General features: G+C 37.8%; 1 protein-coding gene across 7 annotated transcripts in view; it reads right to left on the bottom strand.

Moving 5' to 3' along the window:
• IQCH (IQ motif containing H) overlaps positions 1-21,297 on the bottom strand; it is a 359,480-nt gene that overhangs the window by 86,308 nt on the left and 251,875 nt on the right. For all 7 annotated transcript variants that reach the window (XM_007479608.3, XM_056808700.1, XM_007479609.3 and 4 more), the window contains 2 exons: positions 13,548-13,668; positions 2,279-2,565 (listed from right to left, as the gene is read on the bottom strand). In XM_007479608.3, the coding sequence (XP_007479670.2) occupies positions 2,279-2,565; positions 13,548-13,668 (408 nt within the window). The remainder of the gene's footprint in view (positions 1-2,278; positions 2,566-13,547; positions 13,669-21,297) is intronic.

Here is a 21,297-nt window from a genome sequence, read left to right as displayed (position 1 = left end):
TGGGGAAGACCTCTCTCACAAATGGGTCTGAGATCTTGACAGTTACCCTCTACCTGATTTAATTCATCAGCCAAGATGGTTTTACCAGGATGTGGCCTCTGTGCATGCTACAGCTTCTTGAAACCACAGGTGAGAGTTGGGTGAAAGGTAAATACCCAAGGTGGATGAATAGCCCTCAAAAGGGGGGGGTGGGCAAGTCCTCACACTAGAGGGGCTAATCCTCTTTGAATATCCAATACATAGCCTGCTACAGAAGGTAGTTCTTGAGCTGAGTTTTGAACAAAGCCAGGGATTCTATGAGATGAAGGTGATAAGGCAAAGCAATTCTAGCCAAAGCTCTGAGAAGCAGGGGACAAAAAGTATTGAGTCTGTTGGGACTTTTTTTTTTTTTACTAAAAGAGCTATAGCAGAAAAAGACTCATGGTTTTGAAAATAAAACAGTATACTCTTTTTAGGAAGAAATAGCATTCCAGATAAGAACTCCAGTGAGAGTAGAGACTTTGAAACAGAAAAAGAAGAAACTTCCATTTTAACCAAAACCCTGAGAAACAGATTGATTTCTATGGGGGCGGCGGACATTGAGTTTTTCTCTCCTTGGGATCATGGCTGAGTGTGTTAGGGATTCTGTCTTTTTCTGAAAGAGTTGTAGGAGGAAAAGAGTCTACTCTTACTAAAAGAAGAAACAGTTCTTCAGGTAAGAATTCTAGTTAAAGTCAGAGGCTCTAAGCAGAGAAGTCTTCCATAACCAAGTGCCCAGTGGAGCTGGGCCTGGCAGTGATCATGGAAGCAAGGCAATAATTTTGATCTGCAGTTGTGGGAGACCAGTTGGAAAGAACAGGCCACAAAACTATTCATCTGACAAAGCACACTTGCAGGAAACCAGCAGCAAATGGTCCTAGAAGGGACAGCTTCAGTGATACCAAAAAACTTTGGTGGTTCTATAGCATCAGAAGTATGAGCTGCCCCTCTATGTGTGTACAGTGGGTAAACAATGTTTCCTGTGTGTGACAATCTTCCTGTTAATGGTATGTGTGTGAGACAGTGTGGCCGAGGTTTGTGGGTTGAATGTTTTTCTCTACTTTTCTTATGAGGCTATTCCATTAAATGCCTTTGCTTTGAGTTACTTGTGTCCTCTTAGTAAGAAAATGTAAAGCCATCAGTGGGAGTTCCTAAGCTTCAATTTTGAGGCTATACATGAAAAAAGAATACCTTGAATCTTGGGGTTGCCTTTTTTAGGGAACACTATGAGAATTGGGGATTACTACAAGTTGCTACAAATGCTATTGATGTTATCTCTCTCTTACATAGAACTTTGTTTTACACCTGCCTGATGCACTGATCTGGATAGCTGTAGATTACGTTATCTGTGAAGACTTTTTTTAGATATGTAAACTTCATGAAGATCACTTGAAATTGTTCTCTCTCCTAGAAATAAACATAGAGCCTAATAAATGTTTCCTGAATTAAATTGAAAAGAAGATGAGTGGAGCAAATAATGGGGACCATAGGTTTCCTAGCTGGGAGAGACCATGGAGATGAATCTTAATGTATTCATTTTACAGAAGAGGATACTTAATGAATTAGTCAAGTTTACACAGGTAGTAGGTTAGGATTCAAACCCATGACTGTCTCCATGAAACATTATCATATTGGATTCAAATTCTGAACAGCCAGTAGACCTAGAATATGGTTTAATATGCTCCTGACAGAATCCGATTACCTAGCCTTAAAACAGAGGCACATTGACATACATAAAAAAGAAAAGAAGTGTGTGAAGTAACTACTAATTGACATTTTTAAACTGGATTTTATAGCTTGAAAATTGAAGTACAAAAGGGTTAAAAGTGACTTATCTTAAGTCACAAAGAGAATCATTGATAATGCCAGGAATAGAAAGGAAACAAGAACTTGTGACTCCATCCTAGTGATAGATTTTGTATTTTAGAACAGACTTCAGACTTATTGATTCCCAGGGTAGCATAAAATACTTTCTCTGTAGGGAAAATCTTAGTCTGCTTAATGAGTACAGAAGGAAATAACTAATCCAGGCAGTTTTCAGCATATGATGTTGGCGTCTGCCTTCATGTCTTTAGGCCTAAAATTGGGTCTAAAATGGCAATGGTTTGACCGATGTGAATAACATATTTACAGAAACAGATTACTCTGAAATCTACTGAATCTGAGAAATGCTTAGGTCATCCTTTTTTCTGTTGTACTATAAAGGTAAGCAGGAAGTCTTAACTTGTTCTAATATTTCACAGGGTTTTGTTCAACTCACCTGTTGTTCCAAGGTATCTGGATGTATAAAGGTCACCAGGTCAATGGATAAATAACCAACAATGCCTCTATTTTTACAGGCATATCCTACTTGAAAACACAATGAGTTGAGAACCTCTGGTTCAATGGACGACTGTGGCATGCTGATGCCAGAGTAGCGTAAAGGGCCATCTGCATGGAGCTGGTCCCCTGTTGAAAGCATCTTTATTTCTCCTGATGGCTCTATCAGCATATCCACGGTCAAATTGGTCACATTTTCAGAGGGTGGAAATGCCTCAATCACACCACCTAGGAAAAAGAGGATGAGATTTATGAAAGTGGTAAATATAGGCACACTTCAACTAAGAATATTTATTATCTCCTTGAAAACAGAATATTAGGTGAAACAATGTTACAGCTGTCTAGGAATGGAACTGAGCGCTGGTTGGAGGTAGGGAAGCCTCTGGTGGAGAGAGAAGCTTAAGATAGTGAGTGGAGAGGGAAAGGAATCGTGCCTATAATGGTCTGATGTCAGGTAAATGGCCTAATGAGTTTTGAATGGATTTGGGGATGTTATTTTAGACATTTGGTTATAATAGCTAGGATTTTATTGCAGTAACCATTAGCTGGGAACAATATTATAAGGGTTCACTTGTATTCCTATTGATTTTCCCCCCACATTGACCTTCTCTAGTTCATTATAGATTGCTTGAACTGGATAGAACTTTAGAGAAAAATCTAGTCAGCCATTCTCAACCTGAGATCTGCGAACTTTTTTTTTTTATAATTTTGTTTCTTTTATAATCCAATTTATTTTATTTTGTGCATTTTAAAACATTATTTTGAGAAGAGGCCCATAAAATTCACCAAATGTCAAAGGGGTCTATGATCTCCCCACCCCCAATTGTTTTTTTATTTTATTTAGTCAATTTAGAACATTATTCCTTGGTTACAAGAATCATCTTCTTTCCCTCTCTCCCCTCCACCCACCCTTCCTGTAGCTGACGCGCAATTCCACTGGATATTACATGTGACCTTCATCAGAACCTATTTCCATGCTGTTGATGTTTGCACTAGGATGTTCATTTAGAGTCTAAATCCCCAATCATATCTTCCTTGACCCATGTGATCAAGCAGTTGTTTTTCTTTGGTGTTTCTTCTCCCACAGTTTTTCCTCTGAATGTGGATAGTGTTTTTTTTTCCCTCAGGAACACTGCATTGCCACTAATAGAGAAGTCCATTACATTCGATTGTACCACAGTGTATCAGTCTCTGTGTACAATGTTCTCCTGGTTCTGCTCCTCTCACTCTGCATCACTTCCTGGAGGTTGTTCCAGTCTCCATGGAATTCCTCCACTTTATTATTCCTTTGAGCACAATAGTATTTCATCACCAACAGATACCACAATTTGTTCAGCCATTCCCCAATTGATGGGCATCCCCTCATTTTCCAATTTTTTGCCACCACAAAGAGCTCAGCTATGAATATTCTTATACAAGTCTTTTTCCTTATTATCTCTTTGGGGTACAAACCTAGCAGTGCTATGACTGGATTAAAGGGCAGACAGTCTTTTAGAGCCCTTTAGGCATAGTTCCAAATTGCCCTCCAGAATGGTTGGATCAATTCACAACTCTACCAGCAATGCATTAATATCCCAACTTTGCCACATCCCCTCCAGCATTCATTACTTTTCTTTGCTGTCATGTTAGCCAATCTGCTAAGTGTGAGGTGATACCTCAGAGTTGTTTTGATTTTCATCTCTCTGAATATAAGAGATTTAGAACACTTTTTCATGAGCTTATTAATGGTTTTGATTTCTTTAACTGAAAATTGCCTATTCATGTCTCTTGCCCATTTATCAACTGGAGAATGGCTTGATTTTTTTGTACAAGTGATTTAGTTATTTATAAATTTGAGTAATTAGACCTTTGTTAGAGATTTTTGTTATGAAGATTGTTTTCCAATTTGTTGCTTCCCTTCTAATTTTGGTTGCATTGGTTTTGTCTGTACAAAACCTTTTTAATTTAATGTTATCAAAATTATTTATTTTACATTTTGTGATTTTTTCTAACTCTTGCTTGGTCTTAAAATCTTTCCTTTCCCAAATATCTGACATGTATATTATTCTGCGTTCACCTAATTTACTTATAGTTTCCTTCTTTATATTCAGGACATTCACCCATTCTGAGTTTATCTTGGTGTAGGGATGTTGATCCAACCCCAATCTCTCCCATACAGCCTTCCAATTTTCCCAGCAGTTTTTATCAAATAGTGGATTTTTGTCCCCAAAGCTCGGATCTTTGGGCTTATCATAAACTGTCTTGCTGAGGTAACTTACCCCAAGTCTATTCCACTGATCCTCCTTTCTGTCTCTTAGTCAGTAGCATATTGTTTTGATGACCACTGCTTTATAGTATAGTTTGAGATCTGGGACTGCAAGGTCACCTTCCTTTGCATTTTTTTCATTATTTCCCTGGATATCCTTGATCTTTTGTTCTTCCAAATGAACTTTGTTATGGTTTTTCTAATTCAGTAAAAAGTTTTTTGGTAGTTTGATGGGTATGGCACTAAATAAGTAAATAAGTTTGGTTAGGATGGTCATTTTTATTATGTTAGCTCGTCCTACTCATGAGCAGCTGATGTTTTCCCAATTGTTTAGATCTAGTTTTAATTGTGTGAAAAGTGTTTTGTAGTTGTATTCATATATTTCCTGTGTTTGTCTTGGCAAGTAGATTCCTAAGTATTTTTTTCCTTAAGTATTTTATATTGTCTGGGGTGATTTTAAGTGGAATTTCTCTTTCCAGTTCTTGCTGCTGAGATGTTTTGGAGATATATAGAAATGCTGATTATTTATGTGGGTTTATTTTGTATCCTGCAACTTTGCTAAAGTTGTTGATTATTTCCTTTTAGTTGCTTTTTAGTTGATTCTCTAGGATTCTTTAAGTAGACCATCATATCATCTGCAAAGAGTGATAGCTTGGTCTCCTCATTGCCAACCTTATTACCTTCGATTTATTTTTCTTCTCTAATTGCTACTACTAGTGTTTCTAGTACAATGTTAAATAATAGAGATGATAAAGGGCATCCTTGTTTCTCTCTTGGCCTTATTGGGAAATCATCTAGTTCATCCCCATTGCAGATGATGTTTGCTGATGGTTTTATATATATACATATATATACATATATATATATTCTTTATTATTTTTAGGAAAGACCATTCTATTCCTATATGTTCTAGTGTTTTCAATAGGAATGAGTGTTGTATTTTGTCAAAGGCCTCTTCTGCATCTATTGAGATAATCATGTGATATCTGTTGGTTTGCTTGTTGATATGGTCAATTTTGTGGATGCTTTTCCTAATATTGAACCATCCTTGCATTCCTGGTATAAATACCACCTGATCATAGTGAATAACCCTCCTGATCACTTGCTGGAGTCTTTTTGCTAGTTTCTATTTAAGATTTTTGCATCTCTGTTCATCAAGGAGATTGGTCTATATTTTTCTTTCTCTGTTTTTGACCCGCCTGGCTTTCGAATCAGTACCATATTTGTGTCATAAAAGGAATTTTGTAGAACTCCCTCTTTGCTTATTATATCAAATAGTTTGTATAGTATTGGGATTAGCTGTTCTTTGAATGTTTGATAGAATTAACTTGTGAATCCATCTGGTCCTGGGGTTTTTTCTTAGGGAGTTCTTTGATGACTTATTCAATTTCTTTTTCTGATATGAGATTATTTAAGAATTCTATTTCTTCTTCTGTTAATCTGGGCAATTTATATTTTTGTAAATATTCATCCATATGACCTAGATTGCCATATATATTGCCATATAATTGGGAAAAATAGTTTTTAATGATTGCCTTAGTTTCCTCTTCATTGGAGGCGAGGTCTCCCTTTTCATCTATGATGCTGTTAATTTGCTTTTCTTCTTTCCTTTTTTTAAATTAGATTGACCAGTACTTTGTTTTTTCAAAATACCAGCTTCTAGTCTTATTTATTAGTTCAATAGTTCTTTCACTTTTGATTTTATTAATTTCTCCCTTAATTTTTAGGATCTCTAATTTAGTTTTCTTCTGGGGATTTTTAATTTGATTTCAAGTTTTTTGATTTGCATGTCCAATTCACTGACCTCTGCCCTCCCTAAGTTATTAATATATGAACCCAAGGGTATAAATTTTACCCTGAGTACTGCTTTGGCTTCATCCCATAGATTTTGAAAGGATGTCTCGTCATTGTCCTTTTCTTCAATGACATTATTGTTTCTATGATTTGTTCTCTAACCGATTTTCAAGGATCATATTATTTAATTTCCAATTAATTTTTGATTTGGCTCTCCATGTACCCTCACTGATCATTATTTTTATTGCGTTATGATCTGAAAATGTTGCATTTATTATTTCTGCTTTTCTGCATTTGTTTTTGCCCTAGTGCATGGTCAATCTTTGTGAAGGTACCATGTGCTGCTGAAAAGAAGGTGTATTCCTTTTTTTCCCAATTTATTTTTCTCCATATATATTAACTCTAATTTTTCTAAGATTTTATTCACATCCCTTACATCTTTCTTATTTATTTTTTATTTATCTAGATTTGATAGTGGTTGGTTCAGGTCTCCCACTAGTATAGTTTTACTATCTATTTCCTCCTTCAACTCCACTAGTTCCTCCTTTAGAAACTTGGATGCTATCCCATTTGGTGCATACATGTTTATTACTGATATTTCCTCATTGTTTATACTGCCTTTTATCAGGATGTAGTTACCTTCTCTATCCCTTTTAATCAGATCGTTTTTTACTTTGGCTTTGTCAGATATCATGATTGTAAAGCCTGCCTTCTTTCTATAAGTTGAGGCCCAATAGATTTTACTCCAACCTTTAATTCTAACCTTGTGAATGTCTACCCACCTCATTTGTGTTTCTTGTAGACAACATATGGTAGGATTTTGATTTCTAATCCACTCTCCTATTTGTTTTCATTTTACGGGTGAGTTCATCCTATTCACATTCAAAGTTATGATTGCCACTTGTGTATTCCCCAGCATTTTGATATGCTCTCCTAGTTCTGTCCTTTCTTCTTTTGCTATATCCTTTTAAACCAGTAGTTTAGTTTTAATCAGTCCCCCTAAACCCTAACTACAATATGCTTTCCTTTCTTCCCCCTCCCTTTTGGTTTCCGTATTATTATATTTTTTAGAGTCTGTTAAGTTCCCTCCCCCCTCTCCTTCCCTCCCTTTTCCTACTTCCTCCCCCCCTTAGTTTTCCCTTCTCACTTTCCCTGTAGGGTAAGATAGAATTCAATACCCCAATGAATCTAGATGCTCTTCCCCCTCAGAATTGGTTTCACTGAGAGTAAGGTTTAGATATTACCTATTAGCACTCTCTTCCTCTCCTTCTTATAATAGTATTCTTCTCCTCCTCTTCTCATGTGCCTCCTTCTATGGTATAGATTATCCTATTTATCTTATTTCTTTAAGTTTCTCTTGGTGCCATCTCTGATTCCCCCATCCCTTTTTCTTTTTTTTAAATAACATCTTATACCACTTATTATCCCAATCTGTTCCTGTGAATGATTCTTATAATTAGCATAATAATGAATATAATTTTTGAGTTACAAATAACATTTTCCCCATATATTGATATAAACAACTTCATCTTATCGAAGCTCTTAAAGAAGAAAGTTTGAATAAAAAAAATTTCCCCTTTCCTCTCTCTTTCTTATTTACCTTTTCATGATTTTTGTGTTTGTATATAAAACTTTCTACTTTTCTTTACAAATACTTGGAAATCTTCTATTTTGTTGAATGCCCATACTTTCCCCTGGATGTATATAGTCAGTTTTGATGGGTAGGTGATCCTTGGTTGAAGACTCAATACTCTTGCCTTTCTGAATATTATATTCCAAGCCTTGTGGTCCTTTAGTGTGGAAGCTGTAAGATTTTCTGTAATCCTGATTGGTTCTCCTTGATATTTGAATTGTCTATTTTTGGCTTCATGTAAAATTTTCTACTTAGCTTGGAAGCTCTTGAATTTGGCAATTACATTCTGGGGAGTTGTCTTGAGGATTTAATGTAGAGGGTGTTCTATGAACTCTTTCAATATCTATTTTGCCTCCTTGTTGAAGAACATCGGGGAATTTTCTTGGATAATTTCTTATAGTATGATATCAAGATTTCTGATTATTTCTGGGTTTTCAGGTAGACTAATGATCCTCAAGTTGTCTCTTTATGATCTGTTTTCCTGATCCATCATTTTTTCAGTGAGATAATTTGTGTTTTCTTCTATTTTGTCAGTCTTTTGATTTTGCTTTATTAATTCTTGCTGTTTTGCAAGATCATTGGTTTCCAATTGCCCAATTCTGGTCTTTAAGGCCTGGTTTTCTGCTATAATCTTTTGGTTTTCTGCTTTAATTTTTTGATTTTCCTTTTTTGGTTTGGTCTATCCTGCTTTTCGTGACTTTCAGTTGTTTCTCTAGTTGGGTGTTTTTGTCCTTTAAACTGTTATTTTCTTTTGAATTATTTCCCACTTTTCTTGCCAGAAGGCTCCCATCTTTTTGGTAAGATCCAATTTAAATTCTTCAAAAGCTTGTGGGAAATTTCCATGGCGGCGGGGGGGGGGGGTGGCACATTTATTTGGATTTCCTCTTCTGCTAGTTCCTTTGTAGTCTGGATTTTTCCTCCGTAAAAAATGTCCAGGATCAATGCCTTCTTCTTGTTTTTCTTAGTGTTTGGAAGTTGTTCCTGGGCACTGTTTGCCATCACTATGGTTGTTTATACTTCCCTTTCCAGTCAGAAATCTGAGTGAGGAGGGCAGGCTCTCTGTGTATGGAGCTAATGAGCAAGGATTTTGGCTGAAGCCAGCTCTTAAGTCTCTGCAGCTTCTGCTATTTGCTGCCCCTCTCTGTGTTATCTTCCCACGGGTGCCCACAGTTTGTGCTCCTCAGCCTGCGGGGTCTCTGGTCTAGCTGATCTCAGGGTTAGGTCCTTGGTGGTCTCAGCCAGCTGCCAAGGACCCAGAGGTTCCCCTCACTCTCTCCAGAAGTTCCCCTCACTCACTCACTGATTCTAGAGTGTGCTGGCTCTGACTCTGGTTCCATAGGTGAGGTGGGGGAGGGTGGATCAGCTCATGTTTTGGTGGAAGCTTTTTCACCCCGTTATAGTGTTGAAATGCCCAAATCCCACGTACTTTCAATGCTGTGCCCTACTGTAGAGTCCCTTTGTTTATATGAATTTGGATTTTTTTTTTTTTTTGCTTTTTGAGGTAGTCTGTATCGATAGGTGGTTAGGAGAGGAAGAGTCCTGCATCTAGACTGCCACCATGTTTACTCGGGTCACCCCCCAATTGTTAAGAATATTTGGTCTAGTCAAATCCCTTTATTTTATAAATGAGGGAATGAATGGCCAGAGAGGTGGAGGGTTCTGGCTGATATCACACAGCCAGATAGTGTCAGAGATTGGACTTAGATCTTCCTGCCTCTTAGTGTAGTGTTCATTCCAGAAAACCATGTTCTCTCCCAAGAGCTCCTATAATGGGTCCTGCCTTATGAGTAGATAATTGCTTATGTGATATGACAGGAAGAGAACTATGTAGAGGTCCCTGTTCAAAAATGTCTCTCCAATCATATTACAATGCCAGAAATTTCACCAGAGAGATGAACTTGTTTTGATTTGGAAAGTGCTGGGGTTTTTCAGCAGCTTCCTAATCAAACTCAAGAGAGATTTTATTTGATCCTTTCGAAACAAGAATGGATACCCAGAAAAGGGAGAAAGGAAAGACTGAAAATGTGCCAAATACATATTCCTTACTTGTAGAATCATGGATGGAAAGAGATCTTATAGCTCATCAAAACCATACCTTCATTTTACAAATGAGGAAACTGAGGTCTAGAAGGGTAAAGTGACTTGCCCAGAGCCATATAAATAGTAAGTGGCAGAAGTAGGATTTGAACCCATTAGAATATGCACTTTTCACTATACTATGCTTAGGGCTCACTGTCCACAGTACTAAGTTTTGAATGGGAGTTGTTAGGTTAAATCCCAATAATTTAGAGCAGTTTCTTGAATATAAGTAGAACTCCTATGGATGAGCTGAGATTTGTATTAGGCAGGGGTTCTTCCTCACTGTGTGTCCTGGACCCCTTTGGCAGGTTGGTGAAGCCTATGTACTTTCCAAGATAATGCTTTAAAGGCATAAAATAAAATACATATGATGACAAAGGAAACCTATCATACAGAAATATACTTGTGAAAATAATAAAAAAACAAACTCATAGACCTGGAAAGAGGATATGTTTCTTGAGAGAAGCCCACTGAAATGTTCTACAATTTAAATGTTAGGTGAAAATGTTCTTATAGGGTACAAAACTCCCCCATGATAGATTCTGTTGTTACGTTTGTGTGCCAACTCCTCAGGTGATTTCCTTTGCAAAATATTTAAATTCAACTCAATGTGCTTTCTCTCTCCCATCATTGTCACCACCAGAGTTTTCTTATTGAAAATGGGGCCTTTTTCCTTCCAAACAAATCCATTCCTGTTTTATTTTCAATTGCCTGCCCTAGCACAATCCCATGATAATTTAGAAAGTGAATAGGGCCTCTGCATTCTTTAAAGGACAGAAATAGGCATGGAGCTGGGGCTGCTGGAGCATTAGCACTATTTTCTTTTCTAGAGAAGTCTTATTACTTTGACCTGAGAAGAACTCACAGTCTGCCTTCACTCCTCCCTGACAGTGTAGAGGGAACCCTTTATGATCATTGTTTTTGAGGGCCCAGCTTCTGCCTTTCTCTAACTCTTACTCTTGTTTCTCACCATTAATAAAATATTATAATCACACATTCCTGATCTCACTAAACAAACAGTCTCACAAAGTTAAGGACTGACTTCTGTTTTCTTTGGTGAAGAGAATATCCTTGTTGCATTGAAATATATAATCTTGATCTTATATACAGACAGAGAAAGAGAGAGAAATTAAGGGAATTAGGACAGCAAGTGTTTAATTGTGGGAATTGAGTGAACCATACTGACTTCATCTTGTGACTCAATTCTGGAGCTAGCTTGGTTCCCTTTATATTTAATTATAGGCTGAGTCCAAATTCTGTCTTGAGAGAAAACTTTGTTCGATTGTGGAAATTGAGGGAAAACCTTATTGAATTGTTTTGAACCTAGCCTTGTGTGATTGGGAAACTAGACTACCTGTACCTGCTATTTAGAAACCCTTAACCTACGATTTTTAACTAGAAAAGCAGTCAGATCCTAAAAATGATGTAAGGAGTTTTCTCATAATAATTGATCTCAAGCAACCTCTATGTCTTATCTGAAAACTGGCCCCATACTGATCAATTTTTTCCCCACATTCCTTTAATTTTTTATAAATACTTTACTCTCCTCTCCCATCTTGCAAAGTCCCCAATCTTTCACCCAATTGGAAATTAGATTACCTAATGTTGTATTGTTTGTTTTTATTTTTAATAATTAATATTTAATTATTTGGCTTTATTTGATTGTTTTTAATGTATAAATATCAGTCTTCCCCTTGTATTCCAGGTATAGCCCTACCCTGAGGAAGAGGCCTGGTCTTGATTTGTTGAACAATTGAAATGTATTGCTTAACAAAGCATTATAAGATCATCAAACCTTTGTTTCCTCAGTCATTTTACCTTTAGCTCATTATAATACTTAGGCATGGAGGTGGAAATAGATCAAGAAGTCTGGGCAAGAAACAAAGTTCCAACAGTTAATTCTGCCATTACAAGCTAGTTAATTGGGTCAAATCATGTGTGTCAATTCACTACAAGTTATATCTTCATAGTTAAAGAATGTGTCTGCTATTTGTGAAAATATTTGGTCATATTTTTTAAAAATAACATCATAATCATTCATATGAAAACAAATATACTTATCCAGTTATAACTTTGAATTAAAAAAACAACTTTTATTATTTCTTTTTTTAAGTTCCTGGCACATAGTGAGCACTTAATAAATGTTTGTTGATTAATGGATCAACTCTCCCCTGTACTTTACTTAGCACAGTATCATTTAAGCTTTTTAGAAGCTAGAGGCTAATTAAATTCAGCTAAGCATTAGGTCTTAGTTTCAGTTATTAATAGATTTGAAATAATTTTGTGCTTCCATAGTAGTTAAAAAGATTTTTAATGAGGAAGACCATTCATTGATTTCATTCACAAGTACTATCCTGAGCCTATCTTCTCTTTTCTCACTTCCACCTCTTAATCTTCCCTGACTTCCTTCAAGACTCAGGTCAAATTTCACCTTTTCTTAAAGGGGTCTTCCTGAGCCAAGATGGAAGAATAGAGCAGAGAAGCTCAAGGTTACCAGGGTTACCTCTCCAACCAATCTTAAAATAATACCACAAAATGAATACAGGAGTGAAAGAACCAACAAGGAGACAAAGTGAAACATCTTTCAAGAAGAGAAAAATCTAAAAGGTAGGATCAAGGTGGGTAAAAGAGTATTTCACTGAGAGAAAAGAGAAAGGAGAGATAGAATAGGGTAAATTATATAACATAAAGAGGTGTGAAAGGGGTCTTCCTAATTTCCTTGTCAACCTGCCCTCATACTGATAGTGCCTTCTCTCTGAGATTACTTTCTTTTTCTACTGTATCTATCTTATTTGGACTTTTTTTTTTTCTGGCATGTTGTTTCCCCTATTAGAATATGCCTTCTTTGAGATCAGGGATTGTGTTTTCACCTTCTTTGTATCCTCTGTGCTTAGCACAATGCCTGACACATAATAAGCATTTAATTAATGCTTTTTGACCGACTGACTAAGGAACTATGTTAGATGCAATAAGGGATCTAAAGACATATAAAAACATGATTCTCTTCCTCCAGGCTCTTTTAGCCTACTTGGGGAATTAGGAGGCTAAAGTTGATCATCGGCTTTCTGGATTTTGTAGGCCAGAGAGAAAGACTCTCATCTGAATATAGTGTATCCAAAATTTAATGTTAAAGACTAGAAATAAGATTTTCCTCTTTGAAGAGGAAACATTCTAAGGCAAAGAAGGACCTAATTGTATAGGGTTTTGGAAATTGAAATCAGCACTTGGAATTGTTCTAGTCTTAGTATTTTCAGAGTTGATTCTTGTTAACTTGAGATCCTGAGATCAGGATAAATATTTATGGGAGGTTTGAAAACAGCAGAAGGCCAGTTATCAATGAACACTATTCAAAGAAACAGTCAAGCAAGTCAAACTTGACCCAACTCCGGATGGCCCCAAACCTTAAATGTAAGAGAATATAGTTATTTGTACTAAGAGAAACTTTGTAGTCTTATTTACCTTGTCTGAGAAATGTATGGAGGAATTTTTCCCATGTAGGGAATCGTTTCTCATTGACTGCCTGTGCGTGCTGTGCTAAAATGCCCGCCAGCTCCTCGGAGATCTTCTCCATAGCTGGCTCCTGCAGAAACAAATTAAATAGAACCACAAGCAATTTTACTACAGAAATGAAAACTGCTTGTGGAGTGATTAAAAACCAGGCCTCCAACAGGCAAAAAAAATGTGCTTACTGTTTACCCAGAGTCAGAAAAAAGGCATTTTGAAATTTTCTTCCTTTTCCCTGACTCTTTTGGTTTGTATATTTCAAAGGTATTTTGCCCTCTTGAAATCCCAGTGATGGTAGTTGGACTCTTATGTGTGATATAATGAAGAGCACATCTACTGTAGAGGGAATTGGAAGAGATATTAAAGTGGGAATCAGGAGATCGGGGTTCTAGTCTCAGGTAGACCCTAACAGACCATGTGGCCTTGGGCAAGTAGTTTCTCAGAACCTCAGTTTCATCATGTGTCAAATGGAAGGACAGGGTAATATAACCTCTAAGGAGGAGTTTTTACCCTGGGGGTCTTAGAAATTGTTTTTGTTTGCTTGCTTTTGTCTTTTTAATTTAATTTAATTTTTTTAGTTATGTAGAAAAATAATTGTTTTCTGATATTATAGAATTCAGATTTTCTCCCTCCCTCCCTTCCTCTCAGAACTTGGTTTTTAAAAACGTGTTTTGATAGTATACTTCAATATAATTGGTTTCCTTTGTAATTCTCTCTATTTTATTTTTTGCATTTAAAAACATTCTGAGAAGGGCTCTATAGGCTTCATCAGGCTGCCAAAGGCTCCCATGACACAAAATAAAGTTAAGGATGCCAGGCTAAGATCTAAAATTCTAAATTCTAAAATCAAGTCAAAAATTCTATGATTTTAGAAGGGCTCACCTTTGATAAAAATCGATAATTTAGCCAGGATTTTCTTTGATGACCCCAAAAGCCCACTCCATTCTATGTCCTTTCCCTCTTCAGTGGCGCCCCTTCCCCAAACTCCTTCAGATGTTCTGCCCAAGGGTTTTCTAGTTTAAAGGACCTCAATCTAGAGGTGGAAGGGTTATCAGGGGCCATCTGATCCACCCCCTTATCTTACAAATAAAAGAAACTGAGACCCAGGGAGGCCAAATTAATTTGCTCAAGGTTACATAGGGATTAAGCATCAGAGGCAGAATTTGAAGTCTGTTACTCTGAATCCAAAGTCAATGCTCTTTCCACTCTAATATACTAGAAGTTGTGACGGTAAAACTTAAAGCACCAGCTAATGGGTAGAAGTGTTTTTAGGTTGGAGGACTGGTTATTGGGGCCATCCCCTTATCCCTGAAATTCCATCGTGTAGGTATTCAGGTACAGTAAGGCTCCATATCTGGAGAGGATACATTCCAAAACCCACCATGGACGACCGAAACTGTGGATATAAGTGAACAAATTGCTAACTCCCATATATATGTGCTCTCTCTGACCACTCCCACCCCTTGGCTCAGCACTCTATGGCTCCCCCTCCCAAAAAAGCCCCTAAAAATGTAAAAGTTGAAACATAAAGTGCCACCACTGGGGCAGACCACTGCCAAAGATGAACTTCTGGTACTTCATGGGAAGACTTCTGGCATTTCTGGAAGCTTCAGGGGCAAAACTCCAATGCTTTGGGTTAACCACAAATAGCCAAAACCAAGGATAAGGGGGCCCTACTGTATTCACTTATTTCTTCTTCTAAATTGGAATAGTCATGAGAGTTAGTCAGAAATCTCAGAGACTACTGAGTTTTTATCTTTGGTCTCCATTATACCCCTTAGAAAAATAAAACAATGGAGGAACACTTCCAAAGCACTCTAGTTTTCAAACAAAAGACTTCTTTTTCAGGACATCTTATTTATTTTTACATTTAAAAATTTTTTAATAAATTCCCATATGAGTTTTCTGAAGTTATGTATTCCAAATTGTCTCCCTCCCTTCTTCCTCCTGCCACCTCCTGGAGCTGGCAAGCAAGTCAATTTGGGTTATGCATGTATTATCACACAAAACATGTTTCCATATTGTTCATTGTTGTAAGTGAATAATCTTATATAACCAAAAACCTAAAACATATATCCAATAAACAAGTGATAAATCATATGCTTCCATTTGCATTCTGGTTCCAACAATTCTTTCTCTGGAGGTGGATAGCATTCCTTTTCATAAGTCCCTCAGACTTGTTCTGGATCATTGTATTGCTATTCGTAGCAAAGCCTATTACATTTCATCCTTCCACAATATAAGACAACTTATCTTTCCTCTTTGGCTCCAGTTCTCTTTTCCCTCAGAGTACAAAAATCTTTAAAGTGAAGCCTCATTTAGACTGTTTCTATCATAAGTTAAGCAAGATCCTGGATGTAATTCTATTTGACTGATGCTTTTCATATTCCAGAAACATAGATTCAGATGAAGAAAACTTAGAATTCTTTTGGGTATCACAAACAAGCAAATGGGTTGAGATTAGGATCCAATAATGGTGAGTACTCTGCTAAGTGATAATAAAATTGAGAGAGACCTATATATGGAATCTGAGGTGGTGGGTTCAAATTTGAGCCCTGTTACTTACCATCTATGTAAGTAAGGTAGGACAAATCACTTAACCTCCCTGAGCCTCATCTATAAATTGAGGAGGTTGGGCTACTTGGCCTCCAAGGTCACTTCCAGATCCAAGTCTAAGGCCCTATGCTCTTATGTCCTTGTACCTCATTGGACCTGTTTCTTCTATAAAATGGAGAATTTGGACTAGATGCTCTCTGGGCTATGTATGGGGCAGGTAGGTGGCACAATGGACAGAGTGCCAGGCCTGGAATGAGGAAGACACATCATTTTGAGTTCCAATCTGGCCCCAGACACTTACTAGTTGTATAACCATTGGGAAAGTCACTTCATTTTGTTTGCCTCAATTTCCTCATCAGTAAAATGAGCTAGAGTAGAAAAAGGCAAATCACTCCAGTATCTCTGCCAAGAAAACCCCAAATGGGTCATACAAAGAGTTGTACACACCTGAAACAACTGAAGAACAACAAGACTATATATTCAGAATCACAGAATTTTTTTAGAGCAGAAAAGGAGCCTTGAAATCATCCAAATGTAACATGTTCAATGCCCTCATGCCAAAAAGTATCCATGTTTTCCCCCAGTCTATTTAGAATACTGAAGGCTCAATTATAGAGGCTTGTTTCTGTGGAGGCAGTGCCCATTTGGGCAAAATGAGAAATCTTTAAAGGACAAATAGAATGAAGTGTCTAGATTGTTCCATTCATCTTGGATCTGATGCCATCTGAAAAATCTAAATACTACAAGGGAAACATCAGGGTAAATGGTTTAGGCAGGTCCAAATAACCTGATATTTTCTGAATATCCTAAGCATTCTGGTCGTATAGTCTCAGTCAGTTTAGCACCTTAGTTAGCTTAGGAAATGCTTGACATACAAAACAAAATGGCCATGAGAAGCTGCCAGAGTGCCTTGGTCTATGCTCAGTTCAGGTTGACTCACTTCACAGTAGGGGGAGGTCTGTTAAGATGGGCTGGGAAAGCAGGCTCATGTGGTGAGCCACTGCCTGGCGATACCAGAGAAAGAAAAACTGCTCTCAAAGCAATAGGCCTTTCCCTTCCCCCTACCCCCACCCCATCACGCTGCATGATGTAATAGCTCTCCCAGTTCTTTTTTTGAAATGTATATTGCCAGATTTCCCCAAACCACTGCATCACTCATAATTGAGCATGGAAAATAGACAATGCCATCTCACTGGTGCTTTCTCCTCTCCTTTGAGCCTTTAAAAAAATCTAGACCTCCTTCTTTTTTGTTTTATACCTGCCTTAGATTGAATGGTTCCCTTCTACTGAAGAAGACCAATTGCTTCTGATTCATGAAGTGCCTCAAGGCTGGAACGATGAAGCATTGCATTTCTTTAGCCACCTGCTCAGGAAAATGAAAAGTCGGGGGTGGGGGGGACAGCAGGTCACACAACTGCCTAGAAAAGCTGAGTTTTTCTTCTTTGCTTACCCACTGATTCCTGGTCTGACCTGGAAAAGGTAGCACAGTAAGTAGCCTCCTTCTGACTCAGTTTTGGTAGCCACCCAATCAACTTCTTAGTAGAATATCAATAGGCATGTTTCACATCAAGGTGGTGCAAGTAAAGGTTAGGGCTTTGGACTATAGACGAAGATGAAATTTCATGGGGTTAAAGGTAAAGTCCAGTGTTTGGATTAAAAAAAATACATTTCCCTGGCACTCGATGGAGAAAACAATCTTTGTGTCAATAGTGTGACAGACAACCAAAAAAACCTAATGTGATGTTAGCTTGCAAGAAGAGAGACATGGTTTTTAGGGACAACGAGTTCATAGTTCCACTGTAGAATGTTCTGCTCAGACCATAATAGAAGTATTAGGTTCAATTTGAGGCATCATATTTTAGGAAATACATTGATAAACTAGAGCAGATGTGTCAAATAAGTGACCTGGATGCAGCTATAAGATTGTAATTGGGAAATGCACAGAAAAATAAGTAAAATACAATAAAAAGATAATATTGATGTGTTTTTTTCTACGTCAATATGTGGCCTACAGGGATCCTTATGTATGGTTTAGTGTTTTCTGTTTTGAGTTTGACACCATTAAATTAGAGCACTTTCAGTGGAGAGTAACTAGCATGGTTAAGGGATTCAAATTTACAAGGATGACTTGAAGGATATGGTAGTGGTCAGTGGTGAGCATGGAGAAGATAAGCTAGGATAAATGTCTTTAAGTACCTGAAGGACTGTGTTGAAGACTAGATAAAGTCAAGGCAAGGCAACCAAAATTTATTGAGCTTTTACTATGTGCCAGGCACTGTGCTAAGCACTGGGGATACAAATGTAAGCCAAAAGAAACCCCCAAGGAGCTTATATTTTAATGAGAAATGATGGTATACAAAAGGAAGTTGAAAAGGAGGGGTTGACAGAGATGGTGTCCAAGTTCAGAGTCAGAAACAGCCAGGAAGAGAATGAAGGAAAGTCAACTTGACTCCTTCCCAAAATGAAGTTCCCAGGAGCCACTCGGGAATAAAAGAAAGGGGCCAAAGATTAAATTCATTCATCTTAGATCTAGTAAAAGTGGGACCGATGAGTAAAAATTGCAAAGAAGCAAATTTAGGATGGTTATATAAAGAAAAAGCTCTGGAATACCAGAGGACAATAAACTTGATATGAGTCTACAGATTGATATGGTGGCCAAAAAGGCAAATATGTTATTGGGTTGCATGAAAAGATGCCTCAACTATATTGACTTTGGGGCATTAGATTTTAGAAAAGATGTAAATAAATTAGAAAGCACTCAGGAAGAAAAATAATATCCTAATAGAGCTATCTAAAAGTGGAAGGGGATAATGGATTCTATCTTGGGGAGGCCTTCAGTCAATGGCTGGATGATCACTTGGTGGGTATGGTTTAGAAAGCATTCTTGCTTCAGGTAAGAGTTGGACTCCATTTTGCCAATGAAGTCCTTGCCAACACTGGTATTGTGTGATTCTATAAACAAGCTAAGTGATAGCCCTGTAGTACTCTGCCCTGGTCAGACTACATCTGAAACACTGTGTTTCCGTCCTAAGCACTATGTTGTTTTTTAAATGTATTGATGAGCTGGCATACATTCAGAGGAAGATGACAAGGGCAGTGATGGATGGAGATCATGACATCTGAGGATCTGTTTGGGAAGCCTAGAACGGTTAGCCCAAGTTAGAGAAGATAGATGGGTAGAGAGGTCAGGGAATAGGAACAAAGTGAAACATAATAACTGTCTTCAAGTATTTAAGAGGATATCATGGGAAAGAGGGATTAGACTGGCTCAATTTGTCCCCACAAAGGAGAGCTAGGCTTAATGGTCAAAGTGGAAGAGAGATAGATTTTGCCTTGATGTAAAGGAAAAAGTTCTTATCAAATGAAATGATTCAAAGATGGAACAAGTTCTCTCAGGAAGCTGACTCCCTATCACTGAGTGCTTTCAAGTGAAGGCTGGTGGCCTCTTTGCAAGAGATGCTATTCAGAGGAATTTCTGTCCACATTTGGGTTGGACTAAAGACCCTCTAGAGGCCCTCCTAATTCTACAATTCTATGATTCTGAGAGTTAGAAAGCTCTATTCCATATGTTTTGCTGATTATCCCAATGGTGAGGATATAACTTTGAATGGTTGGAATCATGGAACAAAGAAGACATGTACCATCTCAAATGGAGACCAGGCTGTTAAATGGGTGAACCCCAGGTAGCTCCTTCAGATATGCTATTTCCCCCTACATTGATTTGATGGGGAATCCCTGTGTCTCAAGGGTATTAGGAAGATTAATGAGTTGACATTTATAAAGTGATCTCCTCGGATGCAGGACGCTGTGTGGGGGCAAAGAATTCATTGCAATAATACTGTTCATGATGCATTTGGACACTCTGCCATGCCATCTCTTTTGCTAAGAGAAGGAACCATTCCGCTTTGCCACCATGTGTCTTTGCTGTTCACAAATACCACAGCAAGGGAGCAAATATCCTAGAGGAAATTTTGCTGTAGGAATCTGGAGAATGAATCATGTCTCCCCATGAATAGTACACAGCTGAAGGCACTGGCAGGGCGATATACAATTGTGGCAGTGGGGATTGTGGTGAATGTGGAGGGTTCAACAGAGCCTGCCTACTTGGGGATATGATAAACTCTGGGAAAAAGGCAGAGGGAAAAGGGATGCCACAGTATTAAATGCTCAATTCATATGGATTGGAGGTGTGTGTGTGTGTGTAAAAGATGATGGAGAAGAGGATTATATTTTAAGAATTACGTTTTTTAAACCTTTACTTTCTGTCTTAGTAACAAAGCTAAGAAAGAAGGGCAAGGGCTAGGCAAATAGAGTTAAGTGACTTGACCAGAATCACACAGCTAGGAAGCATCTGAAGCCCAGGTTTCAACCCAGGTCCTTTTGACTCCAGGCTAGGCACTCTATCCACCGAACCACTTACCTGCTCCAAATATCATCTTATTTTTGCAAACATTTCTTATCTTTACCTCCGACTCCAATTAAATAATTTTTGAAAAAGAAAAAGAAAACCTAAGAAATATACAGAAGGGAGCAACTAGGTAGGGCAGTGGATAGAGAGCCAGTTGGGAGTTGGGAGGTCCTGAATTCAAATCCAATCTTGAACTCTTCCTAGTTGTATGACCCTGAGCAAGTCACTTAATCTCCATTGTCTAGCCATGACTGGTCTTGTCATAGAACCAATTCTAAAACAGAAAACAAGAGTTTTTTACTAGAGAAATATTCAGAGGCCATCAAAACAAATCCCCACATTGGCCATGTTTAAAAATGTATACCACATCCTGCATTGTAAATCTATCACCTCCTTGTCAGATGGTGGGTGACATGTTTCATCCTTAGTCCTCTGGGCTCCTGCCTTACCATTGCACTGATCAGAGTTCTGAAGTCTTTCAAAGTTGTTTTTCATTCTAATGTTGATGTCCTTCTATATATTGTTCTCTTAGCTCCTTTCACTCTGTAACAGGTCATGAAGGAAAACAAGATTTGATCTAGAGAGGCCCTAGTAGTCAAGCCAATTCTTTCTAGCCATATGGTGTGACCTGTAGCTCATGATTCTAAGAAAAAGAAGAGTGAGGTCCTTGCTCGGGGCCTTCATCCATGTCCTCTGCTGGCTAGGTTACCCTTCCCAACCCTGTTTCTGCTGAGGATTTAG

This window comes from Monodelphis domestica, chromosome 1 (genome assembly GCF_027887165.1).
Source record: "Monodelphis domestica isolate mMonDom1 chromosome 1, mMonDom1.pri, whole genome shotgun sequence".
In the NCBI taxonomy this organism is placed as follows: Eukaryota; Metazoa; Chordata; class Mammalia; order Didelphimorphia; family Didelphidae; genus Monodelphis; species Monodelphis domestica.
This window is presented reverse-complemented; position numbering and strand designations above follow the sequence as displayed.